The 18858-nt window shown below is 51.3% G+C and overlaps 1 protein-coding gene across 1 annotated transcript in view; it reads left to right on the plus strand.

Moving 5' to 3' along the window:
* Positions 1–321: 321 nt before the first annotated feature.
* LOC139269184 (probable voltage-dependent R-type calcium channel subunit alpha-1E) overlaps positions 322–18858 on the plus strand; it is a 450230-nt gene continuing 431693 nt past the window's right edge. Inside the window, 1 exon segment of the mRNA XM_070888276.1 lies at positions 322–794. Coding sequence (XP_070744377.1) covers positions 322–794 — 473 coding nt within the window.

Here is an 18858-nt window from a genome sequence, read left to right on the forward strand (position 1 = left end):
GAGATCACATTACTCTGGTTGCGGTGGAGTGTAGAATGCTTCAGTATAAGGGGTGTCGCAGTTGTGTGAGGCAGATTGGTTGGGCTGGGTGCTCTTTGCCTTTCCGTCATTGTTCGTAGGTTTATATGTAACCTTCAGGGCTGCTGACCAAGGACCGTGCACTTCTTTGTCGGCCGGCGTGGGCACAATGGGCTGAAATGGCCTCCTTCTTCGCTGTAAATTTTTATGTCTCTATGTTTCTATGTATAAATGTGAGTTGTGGTTCGAATTCTGACCATCCATTTTCTTTTTCCCTCTGTCTTTCTCTCAAAGGTGCCAAAGATGTTGGGCTTTGCAGCAGGAAGCTCCAATTCTATTTTGGATCAGACATTCGGAGCTTTGAAGGAGCCGAGTCCTAAAGACCTTCTCCTTCCAATACAGGAGCCAGTGGGCGTGGGCGTGCAAGACACGAGCACGGGTGACAGCCCCCAGCAGGAGCCGGAGAGAAAGCTGTGCGGGCTGCTACACCCACTGTCTGTGCCTGACGGCTTGGTGTCCAATGCAGCCAGTTACAACATGGTCTACGATGCCAAGGCCCAAGACCTCGACACACACTTCCCCTTTGAGGCCAGCAGCTTCTTCGATATTCCCATACTGGGACTCAGCCCCTTCCCCTTCGATGACCCTGACTTCCCCCTCAGCCCCCATGTCATTAAGCGGAGAAGAGGGGGCATCGTAGAGCAGCGGGACATCATCAAAGCTCATCAAGCTCACAAGATGCAGAGCACCCCACAGGCCAAGCGCAAGGAATGGGAGTAAGTGCAACTTAGTGCTGCTCGCAGGTCAAATGCAGACCACTGGGAACCTCTCACTGCTTGTCCTCAATATTTGGTGTGGATACGATGCAACACAGGGAAATCACAGCCCGTCCTAACGCGGCCGACAAATACAACTGATTCATTGAACAGCCAAGGTGAAGGGTCAGAGGCCGGGGTGCAAGGGAGGGAAAGAGTAGGACAGAAAACCAGATCAGGCAGATAGTGTCGGTGCAAGGGTGTCAGGCTTAGCTCAAAGACTGTAGGTGGGAGGGGGGACTGAGGGAGGGGAGAGTGAGGGAGGGGAGGGGAGAGTGAGGGTAGAGGGAGGGAGGGGAGAGTGAGGGGAGGGGAGAGGGAGGGGAGAGTGAGGGAGTGGAGAGTGAGGGAGGGGAGAGTGAGGGAGGGGAAAGGGAGGGAGGGGTGAATGAGGGAGGAGAGAGGGAGGGAGTGGAGAATGGGAGGGGAGAGTGAGGGAGGGAAGAGTGAGTGAGGGGAGAATGAGAGAGTGGAGAGTGAGGGAGGGGAGGGGGAGTGAGGGAGGGGAGAGGGAGTGAGGGGAGAGTGAGAGAGGGGAAAGTGAGGGTGAAACTGAGGGGGAGAGTGGGGGAGGGGAGAGGGGGGAGTAAGGGGAGAGTGAGGGGAGAGTGAGGGAGGGGAGAGTGAGGGAGGAGAGAGGGAGGGGAGGAGAGAGTGAGGGGAGAGTGGGGGAGGGGAGAGTGAGTGAGGGGTGTATGAGGGAGGGGAGAGACTGAGGGAGGGGAGACTAGGGGAGGGGAGAGTGAAGGGGGAGTCTGAGGGAGGGGAGAGTGAGGGAGGGGAGGTGCAGTGAGGGAGGAGGGGAGGGGGGAGTGAAGGAGGGGAGAGTGAGGGAGGGAAGACTGAGGGAGGGGAGAGTGAGGGAGTGGAGACAGGGGAAGAGAAGAGTGGGGGAGGGAAGACTGGTGAGGGGAGAGTGAAGGACAGGAGACTGGGGGCGGGGAGGGTGAGGGGGGGAGACTGGGGGAGGGGAGAGTGGGGGAGGGGAGAGTGAGGGGGGAGAGTGGGGGAGGGGAGACGGGGGGAGGGGAGGATGAGGAAGGGGAGACTGAGGGAGGGGATAGTGAGGGGGAGAGTGAGGGAGGGGAGCGTGAGTGAGGGGAGAGTGAGGGAGGGGAGCCTGGGAGAGGGCAGAGTGGGGGAGGGGAGACTGGGGGAGGGGAGGGTGGGGTGGGAAGACTGGGGTAGGGGAGACTGGGGGAGGAGAGACTGGGGGTTGGGGAAGGTGAAGGAGGGGAGACGAGGGAGGGGAGAGAGTGAGGGAGGGGAAAGTGAGGGAGGAGAGGAGTTCCACAATTGGAGGTTCCTTGGAAAGAGTGGGTTAGGGTGGCCGTGCAATCAGTTTGATTTGAACACTGTGATGGTGTAGATGGTACAAGAAGGCATTTATTCATGACCTCAGGATATCCCAAATACTTCACAGCCAATGAAATACTTTTTGGAGCGCAGTCACTGTTGTACTGTGAGAAACGTGGCAGCCAATTTGTGCACAGCAAGCTGCCACAAACACCAATCAGATAATGCGTAAATGATCTTTAACTCAACAGGTCGTGGGTTCCGTTTTGACCGGCACAGACACGATGGGCTGAATGGCCTACTTCTATGCCATAAATTGCTCTGAATCTCTGAGTCTATGTAACTGTTGTTACAGTTTCATCTGTGGCTCTGTGGGCAACGCACTTGCCTCTGAGTCAGAAGGTTGTGGGTTCAAGTCCCACTCCAGAGACTTCAGTACATAAATCCAGGCTGACACTCCAGTGCAGTGCTGAGGGAGGGCTGCACAGTCAGAGGTGCTGTCTTTTGGTCGAGACGTTAAACCGAGGCCCCGTCTTCCCCCTGAGATGGATGTAAAAGATCCCATGGCACTATTTTGAAGAAGAGCAGGGGAGTTATCCCCGGTGTTCTGGCCAATACTTATCTCTCAATCAACATAACAAAAACAGATTACCTGGGCATTATCACATTGCTGTCTGTGGGAGCTTGCTGTGCATAAATTGGCTGCCGCGTTTCTCACATTACAACAGTGAATTTTAAGTGGGCGGCCCGCAACAGCTTAGCAAAACTATTTAAGCGGCCCTCAAGCCCAAATAATTGCCCACCCCTGAAGGACCAGGGCAGCGGGTGCATGGGAACACCACTGTCTCCACGTTCCCCTCCGAGTCACACATCAGCCTGACTTGTAAATATATCGTCGTTCCTTCATCGTCGCTGGGTCACAATCCTACTTAACAGCACCTTCACCACACGCGTCCCAACACCACCTTCTCAAGGGCAACTAGGGCTGGCCAATAAATGGTGGCCTTGTCAGCGAAACCCACATTCTGTGAGTTAGGGACAGGCAATAAATGCTGGTGGTGTTCACAAGCGTCTGCTGCGGGAGTCCAGAACAATGGCCCATAAACTTCACATTGGAGCTGGGCCAGTCAGAGTTTCATTCAGATGAACCAGGTGACTTTTACAACAATCTGGTAGTTTCAGGGTCAGCATTACTGATACTGGGGCCGGGGGGTGAAGTTGGCCTGGTCTGCACCTCCCGTTCGTGCCTGCGGGGGGCGGCAACGAGGTGCTAAGGAGTTAGTGAGCGAATGCAGAAAAAAATCACCGACACTCCCGCGAACTTCCCTGGCAGGTTTATGCTGACGATAACACTTATCACCTCGCTCTCTCGCGCCCCAGAGATTGTGACGTCATCCGGTGCGTCGACAACGGCAGCTGCGGGAGGCGTTGTCACCTGGGCCGGCCGCTTGGGGGAGCGCTGATTAAAGGCAGTGGTGGTCGGGGAGGGACATCATGTTATCACGACCCCAGTGTGGTGTATGTTGGTTGTTTCTCCAGCCCGCGGTTGCTGAGCCCTGCGCTCCCTCAGAGGGCTCGGGGCTGCTCTGCGCGTATCGCACAGGGGGGCCGTCCATCATTGCCAGCCTTCGTCCCAATTCCTGCAGTTTTGGCCGTTCCCTGTAAGGGAGGGGAGGTGCCGGTGAATCTGGCAGCGCTGTATGCAACATCGCTCAACACTCCGCCGACACCGCCTCTCTCAGTCCCTTTAGCGCTCGAAGGGAAGAGGTAGCGCTTGACTTAGCGGTCCACGTCCTTCTTGGAGCGCTACACCGGACGTCCTCGTTGGAATCAATTGTTCAGCACCCGACGATATTTTTGCGCTCCCGCAGGAGGCCCAGCGCCCCAGCCCAGTGCTGCGCAATTTCTAGCTCTCGCCTTTTTCCTAAATTCCTGATTTAATGGAATTAACGTTCTCCACTTGCTGTGGAGGGATTTGAACTCCTGTCCCCAAATCATTAACCTAAGCCTCATGGATTACTGGTCCCGTAACATAACCACTGTGCTTCACATGAAAGGCAATGGAAATCAGGAACTCTCTCCCCAAAAAGCTGATGAGGCTGGGGCTCATTTCAAAATTTCAAAACTCAGATTGATAGATTTTTGTTGAGCAAGAAAGACTTGCATTTCTATAGCACCTTTCACAACCACCGGACATCCCAAAGCACTTTACAGACAATGAAGTACTTTTTGAAGTGTAGTCACTGTTGTAATGTGGAAAACACTGCAGCCAATTTGTGCACAGCAAGCTCCACACACAGCAATGTGATAATGACCAGATAATCTGTTTGTTTGTTATGTTGATTGAGGACTAAGTATTGACCAGGACACCAGGGATATCTCCCCTGCTCTTCTTCGAAATAGTGCCGTGGGATCTTTTACGTCCAGCTGAGAGGGCAGACGGGGCCTCGCTTTAACGTCTCATCCGAAAGTCAACACCTCCAACAGTGCGGCACTCCCTCAGCACTGCACTGCAGTGTCAGCCTAGATTTTTGTGCTCAAGTCCCTGGAGTATTAATAATTAAAGCACCAAGGCAGGTAAATGAAGTTAAGGCACAGATCAGTCACAATCTAATTGAACAGAGTCGAGCAGCTGAATGGCCTACTCCAGTTCTGATGTTCCAGTCTCATATTCGAAGGGAAGCTGCAATATGCAACTGGCAGGAGATGCCTTCATAGAACCACAGAAATTTACAGCATGAAAGGAGGCCATTTCGGCCCATCGTGTCCGCACCGGCCGATAAAGAGCTATCTAACAGCCACCTCCAAGATGGTCCACAGATCCCTGAAGGTAGCAGGCCAGGTAGATAAGGTGGTTAAAAAGGCATACGGCATAATTGCCTTTATTAGCCGAGGCATTGAATACAAGAGCAGGGAGGTTATGCTTGAACTGTATAAAACAATAGTTAGGCCGCAGCAAGAGTACTGCGTGCAGTTCTAGGTCCGTAGCCCTGTAGGTTACGGCACTTCAAGTGCACATCCAAGTACTTCTTACATGCTTACATGAGGGTTTCTGCCTCTACCACACTTTCAGGCAGTGCGTTCCAGACCCCCAGCACCCTCTGGGTGAAGAAAATTCCCCTCTAAACCTCCTACCAATTACTTTAAATCTATGCCCCGGCTGTTGACCCCTCTGCTAAGGGAAACAGTTCCTTCCTATCCACTCTATCCAGGCCCCTCATAATTGTATACACCTCAATAAGGTCTCCCCTCAGTCTCCTCTGTTCCAAAGAAAACAAACCCAGCCTATCCAATCTTTCATCATAGTTAAAATTCTCCAGTCCTGGCAACATCCTCGTAAATCTCCTCTGTACCCTCCCTAGTGCAATCACATCTTTCCAGTAATGTGGTGACCAGAACTGCACGAAGTACTCTCGCTGCGGCCTAACTATTGTTTTATACAGTTCAAGCATAACCTCCCTGCTCTTGTATTCAATGCCTCGGCTAATAAAGGCAATTATGCCGTATGCCTTTTTAACCACCTTATCTACCTGGCCTGCTACCTTCAGGGATCTGTGGATCATTTTGGAGGTGGCTGTTAGAGATGTGCTGGGAGGGCCTCTTATCATTGAGGGGAGTGGGGCTTGGCTCTGGGAATTGGCCTGGCTCACTTAGGTTGGGGACTTGGCAACTCTTGTTGGAGCTATTCCTCTGGGGGTTGGATAACCGTCTTCCTCCAACGATCCCGCCCCATGGTCCCGCCATTGGTCATTTGACACATCAATCATTGCAGTGTCTGGCCTTCCCATGGATAATTGGAAGGCGAACATGCTCGGATTGGATGATCCATCAAACAGCCTTTTTATCGAATACAAAAGCAAAATACTGCGGACAATGGAAATCTGAAATAAACGCAGGAAATGCTAGCGATACTCGACAGGTCAGGCAGCGTCTGTGGAGAGAGAAACAGAGTTAACGTTTCAGGTCAGTGACCCTTCATCAGAAAGTTCGAAATGTAACAGGTTTTAATTAAGTGCAGAAGCAGGGAAAGGGGGAGGGGAGGAAAGAACAAAAGGGAAGGTTTGTGATAGGGTGGAAGGCAGGAGAGATTAAAGGACAAACGCTTTAGAAACATAGAAACATAGAAAATAGGTGCAGGAGTAGGCCATTCGGCCCTTCTAGCCTGCACCGCCATTCAATGAGTTCATGGCTGAACATGCAACTTCAGTACCCCATTCCTGCTTTCTCACCATACCCCTTGATTTCCCTAGTAGTAAGGACTTCATCTAACTCCTTTTTGAATATATTTAGTGAATTAGCCTCAACAACTTTCTGTGGTAGAGAATTCCACAGGTTCACCACTCTCTGGGTTAAGAAATTCCTCCTCATCTCGGTCCTAAATGGCTTCCCCCTTATCCTTAGACTGTGTCCCCTGGTTCTGGACTTCCCCAACATTGGGAACATTCTTCCTGCATCTAACCTGTCTAACCCCGTCAGAATTTTAAACGTTTCTATGAGGTCCCCTCTCATTCTTCTGAACTCCAGTGAATACAAGCCCAGTTGATCCACTCTTTCTTGATATGTCAGTCCCGCCATCCCGGGAATCAGTCTGGTGAACCTTCGCTGCACTCCCTCAATAGCAAGAATGTCCTTCCTCAGGTTAGGAGACCAAAACTGTACATAATACTCCAGGTGTGGCCTCACCAAGGCCCTGTACAATTGTAGCAACACCTCCCTGCCCCTGTACTCAAATCCCCTCGCTATGAAGGCCAACATGCCATTTGCTTTCTTAACCGCCTGCTGTACCTGCATGCCAACCTTCAATGACTGATGTACCATGACACCCAGGTCTCTTTGCACCTCCCCTTTTCCTAATCTGTCACCATTCAGATAATAGTCTGTCTCTCTGTTTTTACCACCAAAGTGGATAACCTCACATTTATCCACATTATACTTCATCTGCCATGCATTTGCCCACTCACCTAACCTATCCAAGTCGCTCTGCAGCCTCATAGCATCCTCCTCGCAGCTCACACTGCCACCCAACTTAGTGTCATCCGCAAATTTGGAGATACTACATTTAATCCCCTCGTCTAAATCATTAATGTACAGTGTAAACAGCTGGGGCCCCAGCACAGAACCTTGCGGTACCCGACTAGTCACTGCCTGCCATTCTGAAAAGTCCCCATTTACTCCTACTCTTTGCTTCCTGTCTGACAACCAGTTCTCAATCCATGTCAGCACACTACCCCTAATCCCATGTGCTTTAACTTTGATTGTACAAGGCAAAAGGAGAGAGTTAAGAAAAAAAGATAAGTCTAGAAGAGGTGTAAATGGGAATGACAGAATCACAATCAGCTGGGCAGTGGTTATGGTCTGAAATTGGTGAACTCGATGTTGAGTGCAGAAGGCTGTAAAGTGCCTAATTGAGAGATGAGGTGCTGTTCCCGAGCTTGCGTTGAACTTCATTGGAACAGCATCAGAGCATTCTTAACCAATAAGGGAATAAGGGGTTATGGGGAGCGGGCAGGGAAGTGGAGCTGAGTCCATGATCGGATCGGCCATGATTGTATTAAATGGCGGAGCAGGCTCGAGGGGCCATGTGGCCTACTCCTGCTCCTATTATATTCTTATGTAGGAGGCCAAGGACAGGGAGATCAGAGTGGGAGTGGAGCGGAGAATTAAAGTGGCAGGCGACCAGAAGCTCGGGATGACGTTTGCGGGCTGAACGGAGGAGTTCCGTAAAGCGGTCACCCACGTGTTTGGTCTCCCCAATGTAGAGGAGACCGCATCATGTGCAGCAAATATAAGTACAGTAAATTGCAAGAGGTACAAGTAAATCGCTGTGTCCTGCTGTTTCGCATCTTTGTCTACACCACCTCCAATATTTTTATAACAAATCAATGTGTTCACAGGAATTGAAAGCAGCATGTTTCCTGAGGCTCCCTGTGACATGTCTCTTGGGTGTTGTGCTCACAGTGTCTGGGAGGGAATGCTTTAAATCCTGGAGACTCCAGGACAAAGCTGGAGGGTCGGTGACCTTGCTTCACAAGTATTGGTCTTTGTGACCTTGAATAGTCAAATGGGCGGAGAAATGCTTTGCTCATCGCCCCCACTGGGAAGCAGTGAAATACTCAGATGTGCACTTAACTTGTCCACAGCATATTCACAGGGGATGAAAGAACTGAACAGATGGAGCCAAAGCTAAGGAGGAATTTGGCCTTCATCATCTTCATAGGCAGTCCCTCGAAATCGAGGAAGACTTGCTTCCGCTCTAAAAGTGAGTTCTCAGGTGGCTGGACTGTCCAATATGGGAATTACAGTCCCTGTCACAGGTGGGACAGATAGTCGTTGAGGGTAAGGGAGGGTGGGACAGGTTTGCCGCACGCTCTTTCCGCTGCCTGCGCTTGATTTCTGCATGCTCTCGGCGACGAGACTCGAGTTGCTCAGCACCCTGTCGGATGCACTTCCTCCAATTAGGGCGGTCTTGGGCCAGGGACTCCCAGGTGTCAGTGGGGATGTTGCACTTTATCAGGGAGGCTTTGAGGGTGTCCTTGTAACGTTTCCACTGCCCTTTGGCTCACTTGCCGTGAGGGAGTTCCGAGTAGAGCATTTGCTTTGGGAGTCTTGTGTCTGGCATGCGGACAATGTGGCCTGCCCAACGCAGCTGATCGAGTGTGGTCAGTGCTTCAATGCTGAGGATGTTGGTGCGTCTGTCCTCCCAGGGGATAAACAGAAATACCGGCATGGATCAGTTAGGCCGAACAGCCAGTTTCAGTGCTATAAGTTCAAGGTAATTGATTGTGGACAGTACACACTGCAGCCACAGTGCGTTGGCGAGGGGGGGCTGGAGGGAGTGGGTTGGGGGAGCTGATTTCAAACAAGCCTTGGCGAGTTGCTGGAAGCTTCCTGCAGACATCACACACTGCAGCCATGGGTGGGGAATGGATAATTGGTTTCAACAGCTTCACACAACAGCAGCCTCCTGACTCCAAGCTGTCTGAGCTGAGCTGCAGCATGCAGAGCCAGGGGCATGGCAGATGTCCATGCAGGGTGGAGCTTTTCACAATGTGTGAAGGCCAGGGGATCCTGGCACATGATGCTGTCTGTGGTGATCCACGATTCCCTCTCAGTTTTACACACGCAGCCCGAGTCAATCTGCCACTGACCCACTCGGCGCACTCGCTCATATCAAGCAATTCATATTTGGCCTTCGTTAGCTTATCGTGCAGCTTTTAGCCAATTACAACCTGGGAGTGTTTAATGGGACAGTGTAGAGGGAGCTTTACTCTGTATCTAACCTGTGCTGTACCTGCCTTGGGAGTGTTTGATGGGACAGTGTAGAGGGAGCTTTACTCTGTATCTAACCTGTGCTGTACCTGCCCTGGGAGTGTTTGATGGGACAGTGTAGAGGGAGCTTTACTCTGTATCTAACCCGTGCTGTACCTGCCCTGGGAGTGTTTGATGGGACAGTGTAGAGGGAGCTTTACTCTGTATCTAACCCATGCTGTACTTGCCCTGGGAGTGTTTGATGGGACAGTGTAGAGGGAGCTTTACTCTGTATCTAACCCGTGCTGTACCTGCCCTGGGAGTATTTGATGGGACAGTGTAGAGGGAGATTTACTCTGTATCTAACCTGTGCTGTACCTGCCCTGGGAGTGTTTGATGGGACAGTGTAGAAGGAGCTTTACTCTGTATCTAACCCGTGCTGTACCTGCCCTGGGAGTATGTGATGGGACAGTGTAGAGGGAGCTTTACTCTGTATCTAACCTGTGCTGTACCTGCCCTGGGAATGTTTGATGGGACAGTGTAGAGGGAGCTTTACTCTGTAACTAACCCCGTGCTGTACCTGCCCTGGGAGTATTTGATGGGACAGTGTAGAGGGAGCTTTACTCTGTATCTAACCTGTGCTGTACCTGCCCTCGGAGTGTTTGATGGGATAGTGTAGAGGGAGCTTTACTCTGTATCTAACCCGTGCTGTACCCGCCCTGGGAGTGTTTGATCGGGCAGTGTAGAGGGAGCTGTGTCCCAACATCTGTACTGGTTCATAACTGGATTGAACTAGGGTATGTATTGTTAACACTGGGATTGTCGTGTGACCTTGACTGTGTATTCTTGGATCTACACTGCAGTTATTCTAGAATAACTCAGGAATCAATCCTGAGGTTCCTTTGCGATTGCATTAGAAACATTTAATTTATGTTCTGTTCAGTTAATATGCTGCAATCTTCACAGTAAATCACACAATAAACTGGTAACTTCAATAGGACTAATCTGGAATTGAACTGGGCCTTTAAGATTAGTACTTGACAGTTCAGATGGAGGCCGTTCCGCGCATTGTGACTGTGCTGGCTTTGTAAAGAGCGATTCAGTTAGTCCAAATCTCCTGCCCTGAACATTTTTAACATTTAAATATTTATGCAGTGCTCTTTTGATAGGAAATCATATTCTGGGAATTATTTGTGACTATTCTGCGCTTATCTCTCTCTCCCTCACTCTCTCTCTCCGGGTTTCTCTCTCCCTCCCTCCCTCCTTCACTCTCTCTCTCACACACTCTCTCCCTCCCCCATCCTCACTCTCTCTCCTTCCCTCACCATCCCTCACTCTCCCTCTCTCTCTCACTCACTCTCTCTCCGCTCTCCCTCACTCTCTCTCTCTCTCTCTCGCCCTCACTCTCTTTGTCTCTCATTCTCTCCCTCCCTTACTCTCGCCCTCTCCCTCACTCTCTATCTCTATCCTTCGCTCACTTTCTCTCTCTCTCTCTCTGTATGTTCTCTCTCTTTCTCTCACTCTCTCTCTTCCTCACACTCGCTTTCTCTCCCTCACTCTCTCCCTCACTCTCTCCCTCTCCTCCATTCCCTCCCTCACCCGAACTCTCTCTCTCCCTCACTCTCTCTCCCTCATTCTCGCTCTATATCTCTCTCACTCACTCTCTCACCCTCTCTCTCCTCCACTCTCCCTCTCTCCCTCACTCTCTCCCTCTCTCTCTCCCCACACTCTCACTCACTTACTCTATCCCTCTCTCTTCCCTCACACTCTGCCTTTCCCTCCCTCTCTCTCCCTCACTCTCTCCCTCTCCCTCAATCTCTGTCACACTCACTCTCTCTCTCTCCCTCTCACTCACTCTCTCTTTCTCTTCTTCCCTCAATCTCCCTGTCTCTCACTCTCACTCTCTTTCTCCTTTCTCTCTCTCCCATCCCTCCCTTTAACTCTCTTTCTCTCTCTCCCTCATACTCACTCTCTCAATCCTTCTCTCCCTCACTCTCACTTTTTCCCACACTCTCTCTCTCCCTCTCTCTCTCTGTCCTGCTCTCTCACTCTCTCTCCCACTCTTTCCCTCAATCTCTCTCTCCCCCCTCTCTGTCCCTCATTCTCTCTCTCTCCCTCACTTTCTCCCTCACCTCCATCTCCCTCTTTCCTTCTCTCTCCCTGGCTTTCCCTCACTCTCTCTCTCTCCTCGCTCCCTTCCTCTCCCTCTTGCTCTCTCTCCCTCTCCCTCTCTCTCGATCTCACTCACTCACTCACTCACTCTACCTCCTCTCTCTCCCTACCTCTCTCTCTCATTCTCTCTCTCCCCCTCTCTCTCCCTCACACTCTCTCTCTTTCTGCTCCTCTCTCTCCCTGCCTCGCTTTCACTCTCTCGCACTCCCTCTCTCTCTCACTCTCTCTCTCCCCTCCCTCTCTTTCCCTCTCCCTCCCTCTCTCTCTCCCTCACGCTCTCTCTCTCACTCCCTGTCTCACTATCTCTCTCTCTCTCCCCCTCACTCTCTCTCATTCTGACTCTCACTCTCTCTCTCTCCCTCACTCTCTCTAACACTCTCTCTGTCTGACTCTCACTCTCTCTCCCCCTCACTCTCTCTCTCCCTCACTCTCTCTATTTCACTCTCACTCTCTCTCTCTCCCTAACTCTCTCCCTCTCTCTCTCTCTCTCTCTCTGCCTCTCTCTCGTTTTCTCCCTCTCTCTCCCTCACTCTCTCTCCCTCTCCCTTTCCCCATCTCTCTCCCTGTCTTGCTCTCACTCTCTCTCCTCTCTCTCCGTTTCTCTCTCTCCCGCTTTCTCTCCCTCTCCCTCACTCTCTCTCGCTCTCTCTCCCCCTCACTCTCTCTCTCCCTCACTTTCTTTCTCTCTCACACTCTCTCACTCACTCGTTCTCTCCCCGTCTCACTTTCTCTCTCTCTCCACCTCGCTCTCTTTCCCTTATGCTCTCTCACTCTCACTCTCCCTCTCTTTCCCACTCAACCACTCTCCCCCTCACTCTCTCCCTATTGCACTCTCACTCTCTCTCTCCCGCTCTCTCCCTCTCCCCTTTGTCTCCCTGTCTCGCTTTCACTCTCTCTCCCTCCCTCTCTCTTTCTCTCACTCTCTCTCTCCCCTCCCTCTCTCTCTCTCTCCCTCCCTCTCCCTTCCCCTTTCTCTCCCTCATGCTCTCTGTAAAGTCCTGTTCCCTCAGTACAGATTCACACGAGGCATGTAGTGAAGTCAAGGTCACTCTGGAACTGCACCTTTTATTTCACAGCTCTGGAATGCTGCACTTGCCTGAGACCTGTGCTTATATACTTGTCTCTTGCAAGTGCACCCATGGTGGTAAGGTATGCTGGTGGTTACAGGTCATATCTTATTACAGTCATGTATAGCATGTTAGGATACAGTTATATATAATAATGTAAGATACATGACATCACCCTCCCCCAAGGTCTTATTGTCTTTATAAGTTCAGTCTCTCAGGTGGTCTACGCTCTCGCGTGGAGCGTCTGAGTTGTGGTTCAGTTGTTTGCCTTGGTGTTTGTTTTTCTTTGGGTGTGGTTGCTGGTATCTCGCCTGGGCTATCTGTTTCGATTGGTGTGATTGTAGTTGACTCGCCTGGGCTGTCTGTTGGGATTGCCCTTTCCTCAGGTTGTTCCCTCTGTCTGTCCACCAGGTGTGGTGCGAGTTCCACATTGTAGTCTGCCTCTGGTTCCACAGTGCTGTTGGTAAATCTGCTTTTGACTTTGTCGACATGCCTCCGGCAGGTTTTGCCATTGTCCATTTGTACTACCAGTAGCCTGTTTCCTTCCTTGCCCGTTACTGTCCCTGCAAGCCATTTGGGACCCCTGCCATAGTTTAGTACAAACACTTTGTCCCCTATCTCATTCCATCTCCCCCTCGAAGTTCTGTCATGGTATTCAGTCAGCTTACGTCGCTTTGCCTCAACGATTTCGTGCATGTCTGGGAGGATTAATGAGAGCCTTGTTTTTAAAGTCCTTTTCATCGGGGAAGGATCCCAGTCAGTGAGCGTGGATGAGATCTGTATGCCAACAGCAGTCGTGACAGGCAACTCTGCAGCATGGGACCTTGGATTTTAATCACGCCTTGTTTAATGATTTTCACTGCACTCACCGCCTGGCCTTTGGAGGCCGGCTTGAACGGTGCCGTCTTGACGTGATCTATGCCGTGGTCAATTATAAAGTCTTGGAATTGTGCGCTGGTGAAGCATGGACCATTGTCACTGACTAATATGTCAGGGATTCCGTGCGTTGCAAACATGGTTGCGAGGCTCTCCGCAGTGGTGGAGGTTGTACTCAAGTTTAAAATGGTGCATTCGATTCACTTTGAAAATGCATCTACAACTACGAGGAACATTTTGCCCATGAATGGGCCCGCATAGTCTACGTGCACCCACGACCACGGTTTGGTAGGCCAGGGCCAGGGGCTCAGTGGAGCCTCCCTGGGGGCATTGCTGAGTTGGGCACAAATGGTGCACCTTCGGATGCAGAGCTCCAAGTCCGCGTCAGTACCAGGCCACCAGACGTGGGATCTGGCTATGGCCTTCATGAGAACGATCCCCGGGTGCTCGCGGTGGAGCTCCCGGACAAATGCCTCTCTGCCTCGCAGAGGCATGACTACTCGGCTGCCCCACATCAGGCAGTCTGCTTGTAGTGATAGCTCATGCATGCGCCTGTGAAAGGGTTTTAATTCATCGGGGCAGGCATCGCGAGTCTCTGCCCAGTCACCGGTTAGGACACATCTTTTTACGAAGGATAACATGGGGTCGCTGGCCGTCCAGGCTCTGATTTGGTGAGCCATCATGGGCGAACCTGTGGACTCAAAGGCATTGATTGCCATGACTATCTCACAGTCCTGTTCATCAGACCCTTCCGTGGTCGCCAGGGGTAGCCTGCTGAGCACGTCGGCACAATTGTCTGTGCTTGGTCTGTGCCTTATGGTATAGTCGTAAGATGCCAGCATTAGTGCCCACCGTTGAATTCGCTCTGAGGCGTTGGCATTTATTGCCTTGCTCTTGGATAGGAGGGACGTAAGGGGCTTGTGGTCGGTTTCTAACACGAACTTGGCCCCAAAAAGGAATTGGTGCATCTTTTTGACACCGTACACGCACGCGAGCGCCTCCTTCTCTACCATTCTGTACCCGCGCTCCGCCCGCGAAAGTGACCTGGAGGCATAAGCTATGGGTTGTAATTTGCCCGCACTATTGACATGTTGCAAAACACACCCGACCCCATACACTGACACATCGCATGTGAGAACTAGCTTTTTACCTGGGTCAAAGAAAGTCAAAACACTGTTGGAACACAGAAGGTTGCGTGCCTTATTGAAGGCGCGTTCCTGGGCGTCCCCCCAAAACCAATCACAACCCTTCCTGAGTAACACGTGGAGAGGCTCCAGCAGCGTGCTTAAGTTCTGCATGAAGTTCCCAAAGCAATTGAGTAGCCCGAGAAAGGCGCGCAGTTCTGAGACATTCCGGGGCCTGGGTGCCAGGCAAATTGCTTCTGTTTTGGACTCTGTTGGGCGGATTCCATCAGCGGCAATCCTTCTGCCCAAAAATTCAACCTCGGGTGTGAGAAACAGGCACTTGGATTTCTTGACTCGTAGGCCTACCCGATCCAACCGCTTTAGTACTTCCTCCAAATTACAGAGATGGGAGTCAGTGTCCCTGCCCGTGATAAGTATGTCGTCTTGAAATACAACTGTCCTCGGGATGGACTTGAGCAGACTCTCCATGTTGCGCTGGAATGTGGCAGCTGCTGACTTGATGCCGAATGGGCATCGATTGTACATGAAAAGGCCTCGATGTGTGTTGATGGTGGTGGGTAGCTTGGATTCCTCGGTCAATTCTTGTGTCATATACGCAGATGTGAGGTCTAATTTTGAGAAAAGTTACCTCCAGCCAATGTGGCAAATAAGTCCTCCGCTCTCGGCAGCGGGTACTGGTCCTGTAGGGAGACTCTGTTTATGATAGATTTGTAATCCCCACAGATTCGTACGGATCCATCAGGCTTCATGACTAGGACGATGGGACTTGCCCAGTCGCTAAATTCCACAGGAGATATAATGCCTTCCCGCAGAAGCCTGTCTAGTTCGTGTTCAATCTTTTCCCTCATCACATAGGGTACAGCTCTGGCCTTGTGATGGACCGGTCTAGCATCCTGTGTGATGTAGATTTTGACTTTGGCCCCTTTGAAAGTGCCCACACCTGGCTGAAAGAGATGTTCAAATCGCTTTATAACTGTTGAGCAGGAGGTCCGTTCCTCTAATGACATGGCATGGACATCATCCCATTTCCAGTTTAGTTTTGCCAGCCAGCTTCTCCCCAGCAGTGCTGGGGGGTCTCCGGGGACAATCCACAGGGGAAGTCGGTTCACTGTCCCTTTGTGTGTGTCAGAGAGCATGGCGCTGCCGAGGACTGGTACGATTTCTTTGGTATAGGTCCTTAGTTTGGTGTCGACCCTTGTGAGTTTTGGTCTGTCTCTTTTATGCGGCCACAGTTGTTCAAATTGTTGAGCGCCCATGAGAGATTGACTCGCTCCTGTATCCAGCTCCATGTTGATAGGTATCCCGTTGAGTAGGACCCTCATCATTATAGGAGGCATCCTGTCATCGGAGCAGCGGCCATTGATCATGTTGACCCGCTGTACATCGGTGTCCCGGGTACTGTCCCCACCGTCTTCTGGTCCGCTTTCCGACCCATCCGATTCGTATACCAGCCGAGCTGCCGTTTTTTTGCACATGCGGGCCAAATGCCCTGTATATTCACAGTTCCTGCAAACAGCCTGCTGAAATCGACATCCCCTTGACGATTGCCCACCCCCACACTTCCAGCACAGACTGCTTGCAAAGAATGAGCTGTGTCTGGCTGATCTCTCTTGAGCTTCTCTCAGTTTGTAGTTGATTGCTCGCATTGTGGGTTGATGAGGTGTGAACGGCCGTTCCTGTGGCCCTTGATGGCTTCTGTTGCCACTGCTTGCTGTCGAAAGCCTGTTCTGCCGGTTTTGTCTGTGTGTCGGGTTAGCAGCTTTTCTAATGCTGTGAACTCCTTGTTCCATTATTTCGTTAGTTGTCGTACCTGCATTGTAAATCAACCTCGTTTCTTCTTCCCCTCCCAAGAATGTCTGTGCAACCAGTGCTGCTACCTCTAAGGTCAGGTTCTTGGTCTCTATGAGCTTTCGGAATATGCCTGCGTGGCCTATTCCTTCAATGAAAAAGTCTCTCAGCATTTCTCTCCTCAGTTCATCGGAGAACTCACATAAACTAGCCAACCTCCGAAGTTCCGCCACGAAGTCGGGTATGCTCTGGCCCACACAGCGTCTGTAGTTGTAGAACCTGTGTCTGGCCATGTGTAGGCTGCTCGCTGGCTTCAGGTAGTCTCTTACCAGTGTGCTCAATTCTTCAAATGACTTGCTTGCTGGTTTCTCAGGTGCCAACAGATCCTTCATTAAAGCGTATGATTTTGAGCCACAGCTGGTCAAGAGATGGGCTCTTCTCTTGTCTGCCTTATCGTCGCCTAACCAGTCTTTGGTTACAAAGCTTTGCTGGAGCCTTTCTATAAAGTCCTCCCAATTGTCTCCCACATTGTACTTTTCATCTGATCCGTTGTTTGCCATTCTGTGGATCTGTAATCCCATAACCCGTCGCCAATGTAAAGTCCTGTCCCCTCAGTACAGATTCACACGAGGCATGTAGTGAAGTCAAGGTCACTCTGGACCTGCACCTTTATTTCACAGCTCTGGAATGCTGCACTTGCCTGAGACCTGTGCTTATATACCTGTCTCTTGCAAGTGCACCCATGGTGGTAAGGTATGCTGGTGGTTACAGGTCATATCTTATTACAGTCATGTATAGCATGTTGGAATACAGTTATATATAATAATGTAAGATACATGACACTCTCTCTCTCTCCCTGTCACACTATCTCTATCTCTCTCCCTCGCTCTCTCTCCCTCGCTCTCTCTCCCTCTCTCTCTCCTCCTCTCTCACTCCTCCTCTCTCACCCTCTCCTTTTCGCTTGCTCTCTCTATCTGCCATTCTCTCTTTCTCTCCCTCTCTCTCCCTCTCCCTCCCTCTCTCTTGACTTGCTCTCACTCTCTATCCCTCCTTCTCTCTCCCTCACACTCTCTCCCTCACTCTTCTCTCCCTCTCTCTCTATCTGCCTCTCCCTCTTTCTCTCCCTCTCTCTCTCCCTCACTCTGTCTCTGTCTCTCTCTCCCTCTCCCCATCTCTCTCCCTATCTTGCGCTCAATCTCTCTCTCTCCGTTTCTCTCTCTCTCGCTTTCTCTCCCTCTCCCTCACTCTCTCTCTCACTCTCTCCCTCTCTCATTCTCACTCTCTCTCCCTCTCTCACACTCTCTCACTCACTTGCTCTCTCCCCGTCTCACTTTCTCGCTCTCTTCACCTCACTCTCTCTCTTTCCCTCACTCTCTCTCCCTCACTCTCTCCCTATTTCACTCTCACTCTCTCTCCCTCTCTCTCTCTCACTTTCTCTCTCCCTCTCCCCCGCTCTCTCCCTGTCTCGCTTTCACTCTCTATCCCTCCCTATCTCTCCCTCACACTCTCTCTCCCCTCTCTCTCCCTCTCTCCCTCTCCCTCTCTATCTTTCACTTCCTCTCTGTCTCCCTCATTCTCTCTCCCTCACTCTCTCCCTCTTTCTCTCACTCGCTCACTCTCTCTCCCTCTCTCTCCCTCTCTCACACTCTCCCTCCCTGCCTCACTGTTTCTCTCTTACCCCTTCACTCTCTCTCCCTCTCTCTCTCCCTCACTCTCTCTCCCCTCTCTCTCTCCCTCTACCTCTCTCTCTCCCTCTCTCCCTCTTTCTCTCCCTCTCTCTTTCCCTCTCTCTAGCCCCTCTCCCTCACTCACTCTCTCTCTCTCTCCCTCACTCTCTCCCTCTCCCTCGCTCTCTCTCCCTTACGCTCTCTCTCTCTCCCTGTCTCACTCTCTCTCTCTTCCCTTCACTCTCGCTCTCTCACTCTCCCCAACTCTCTCTCACTCTGTGTCTCCCTCATAGTCTCCCTCTGTCTGACTCTCACTCTCTCTCCCCTGACTCTCTCTCTCGCTCCCATACTCTCTCTCTCTCACACTCTCTGTCGGACTCTCACTCTCTCCCTCACTCACTCTCCCTCTCTCTTCCTCACTCCCTCTCAATCTCACTCTCTCTCTCCCTCATTCTCTCTCCCCCTCACTCTCTCATTCTCTCTCTTAATCTCTCTCTCTCTCCCTCACTCTCTCTCTCTCACTCTCAATCTGACTCTCTCCCTCTGTCTGACCCTCACTCTCTCTCCCCCTCACACTCTTTCTCATTCTCTCTCTCTCACACTCTCTCTCTGTCTGGCTCTCACACTCTCTCCCCCTCACTCTCACACTCTCTCTCAATCTGACTCTCACTCTGACTCTCTCTCTCCTACTCTCTCTCCTTCACTCTCGCTCACACTCCCTCTCACTCCCTCACTCTCTTTCTCACTCACTCTCACTCTTACTCTC

Source organism: Pristiophorus japonicus, chromosome 8 (assembly GCF_044704955.1).
Source record: "Pristiophorus japonicus isolate sPriJap1 chromosome 8, sPriJap1.hap1, whole genome shotgun sequence".
NCBI lineage: Eukaryota > Metazoa > Chordata > Chondrichthyes > Pristiophoridae > Pristiophorus > Pristiophorus japonicus.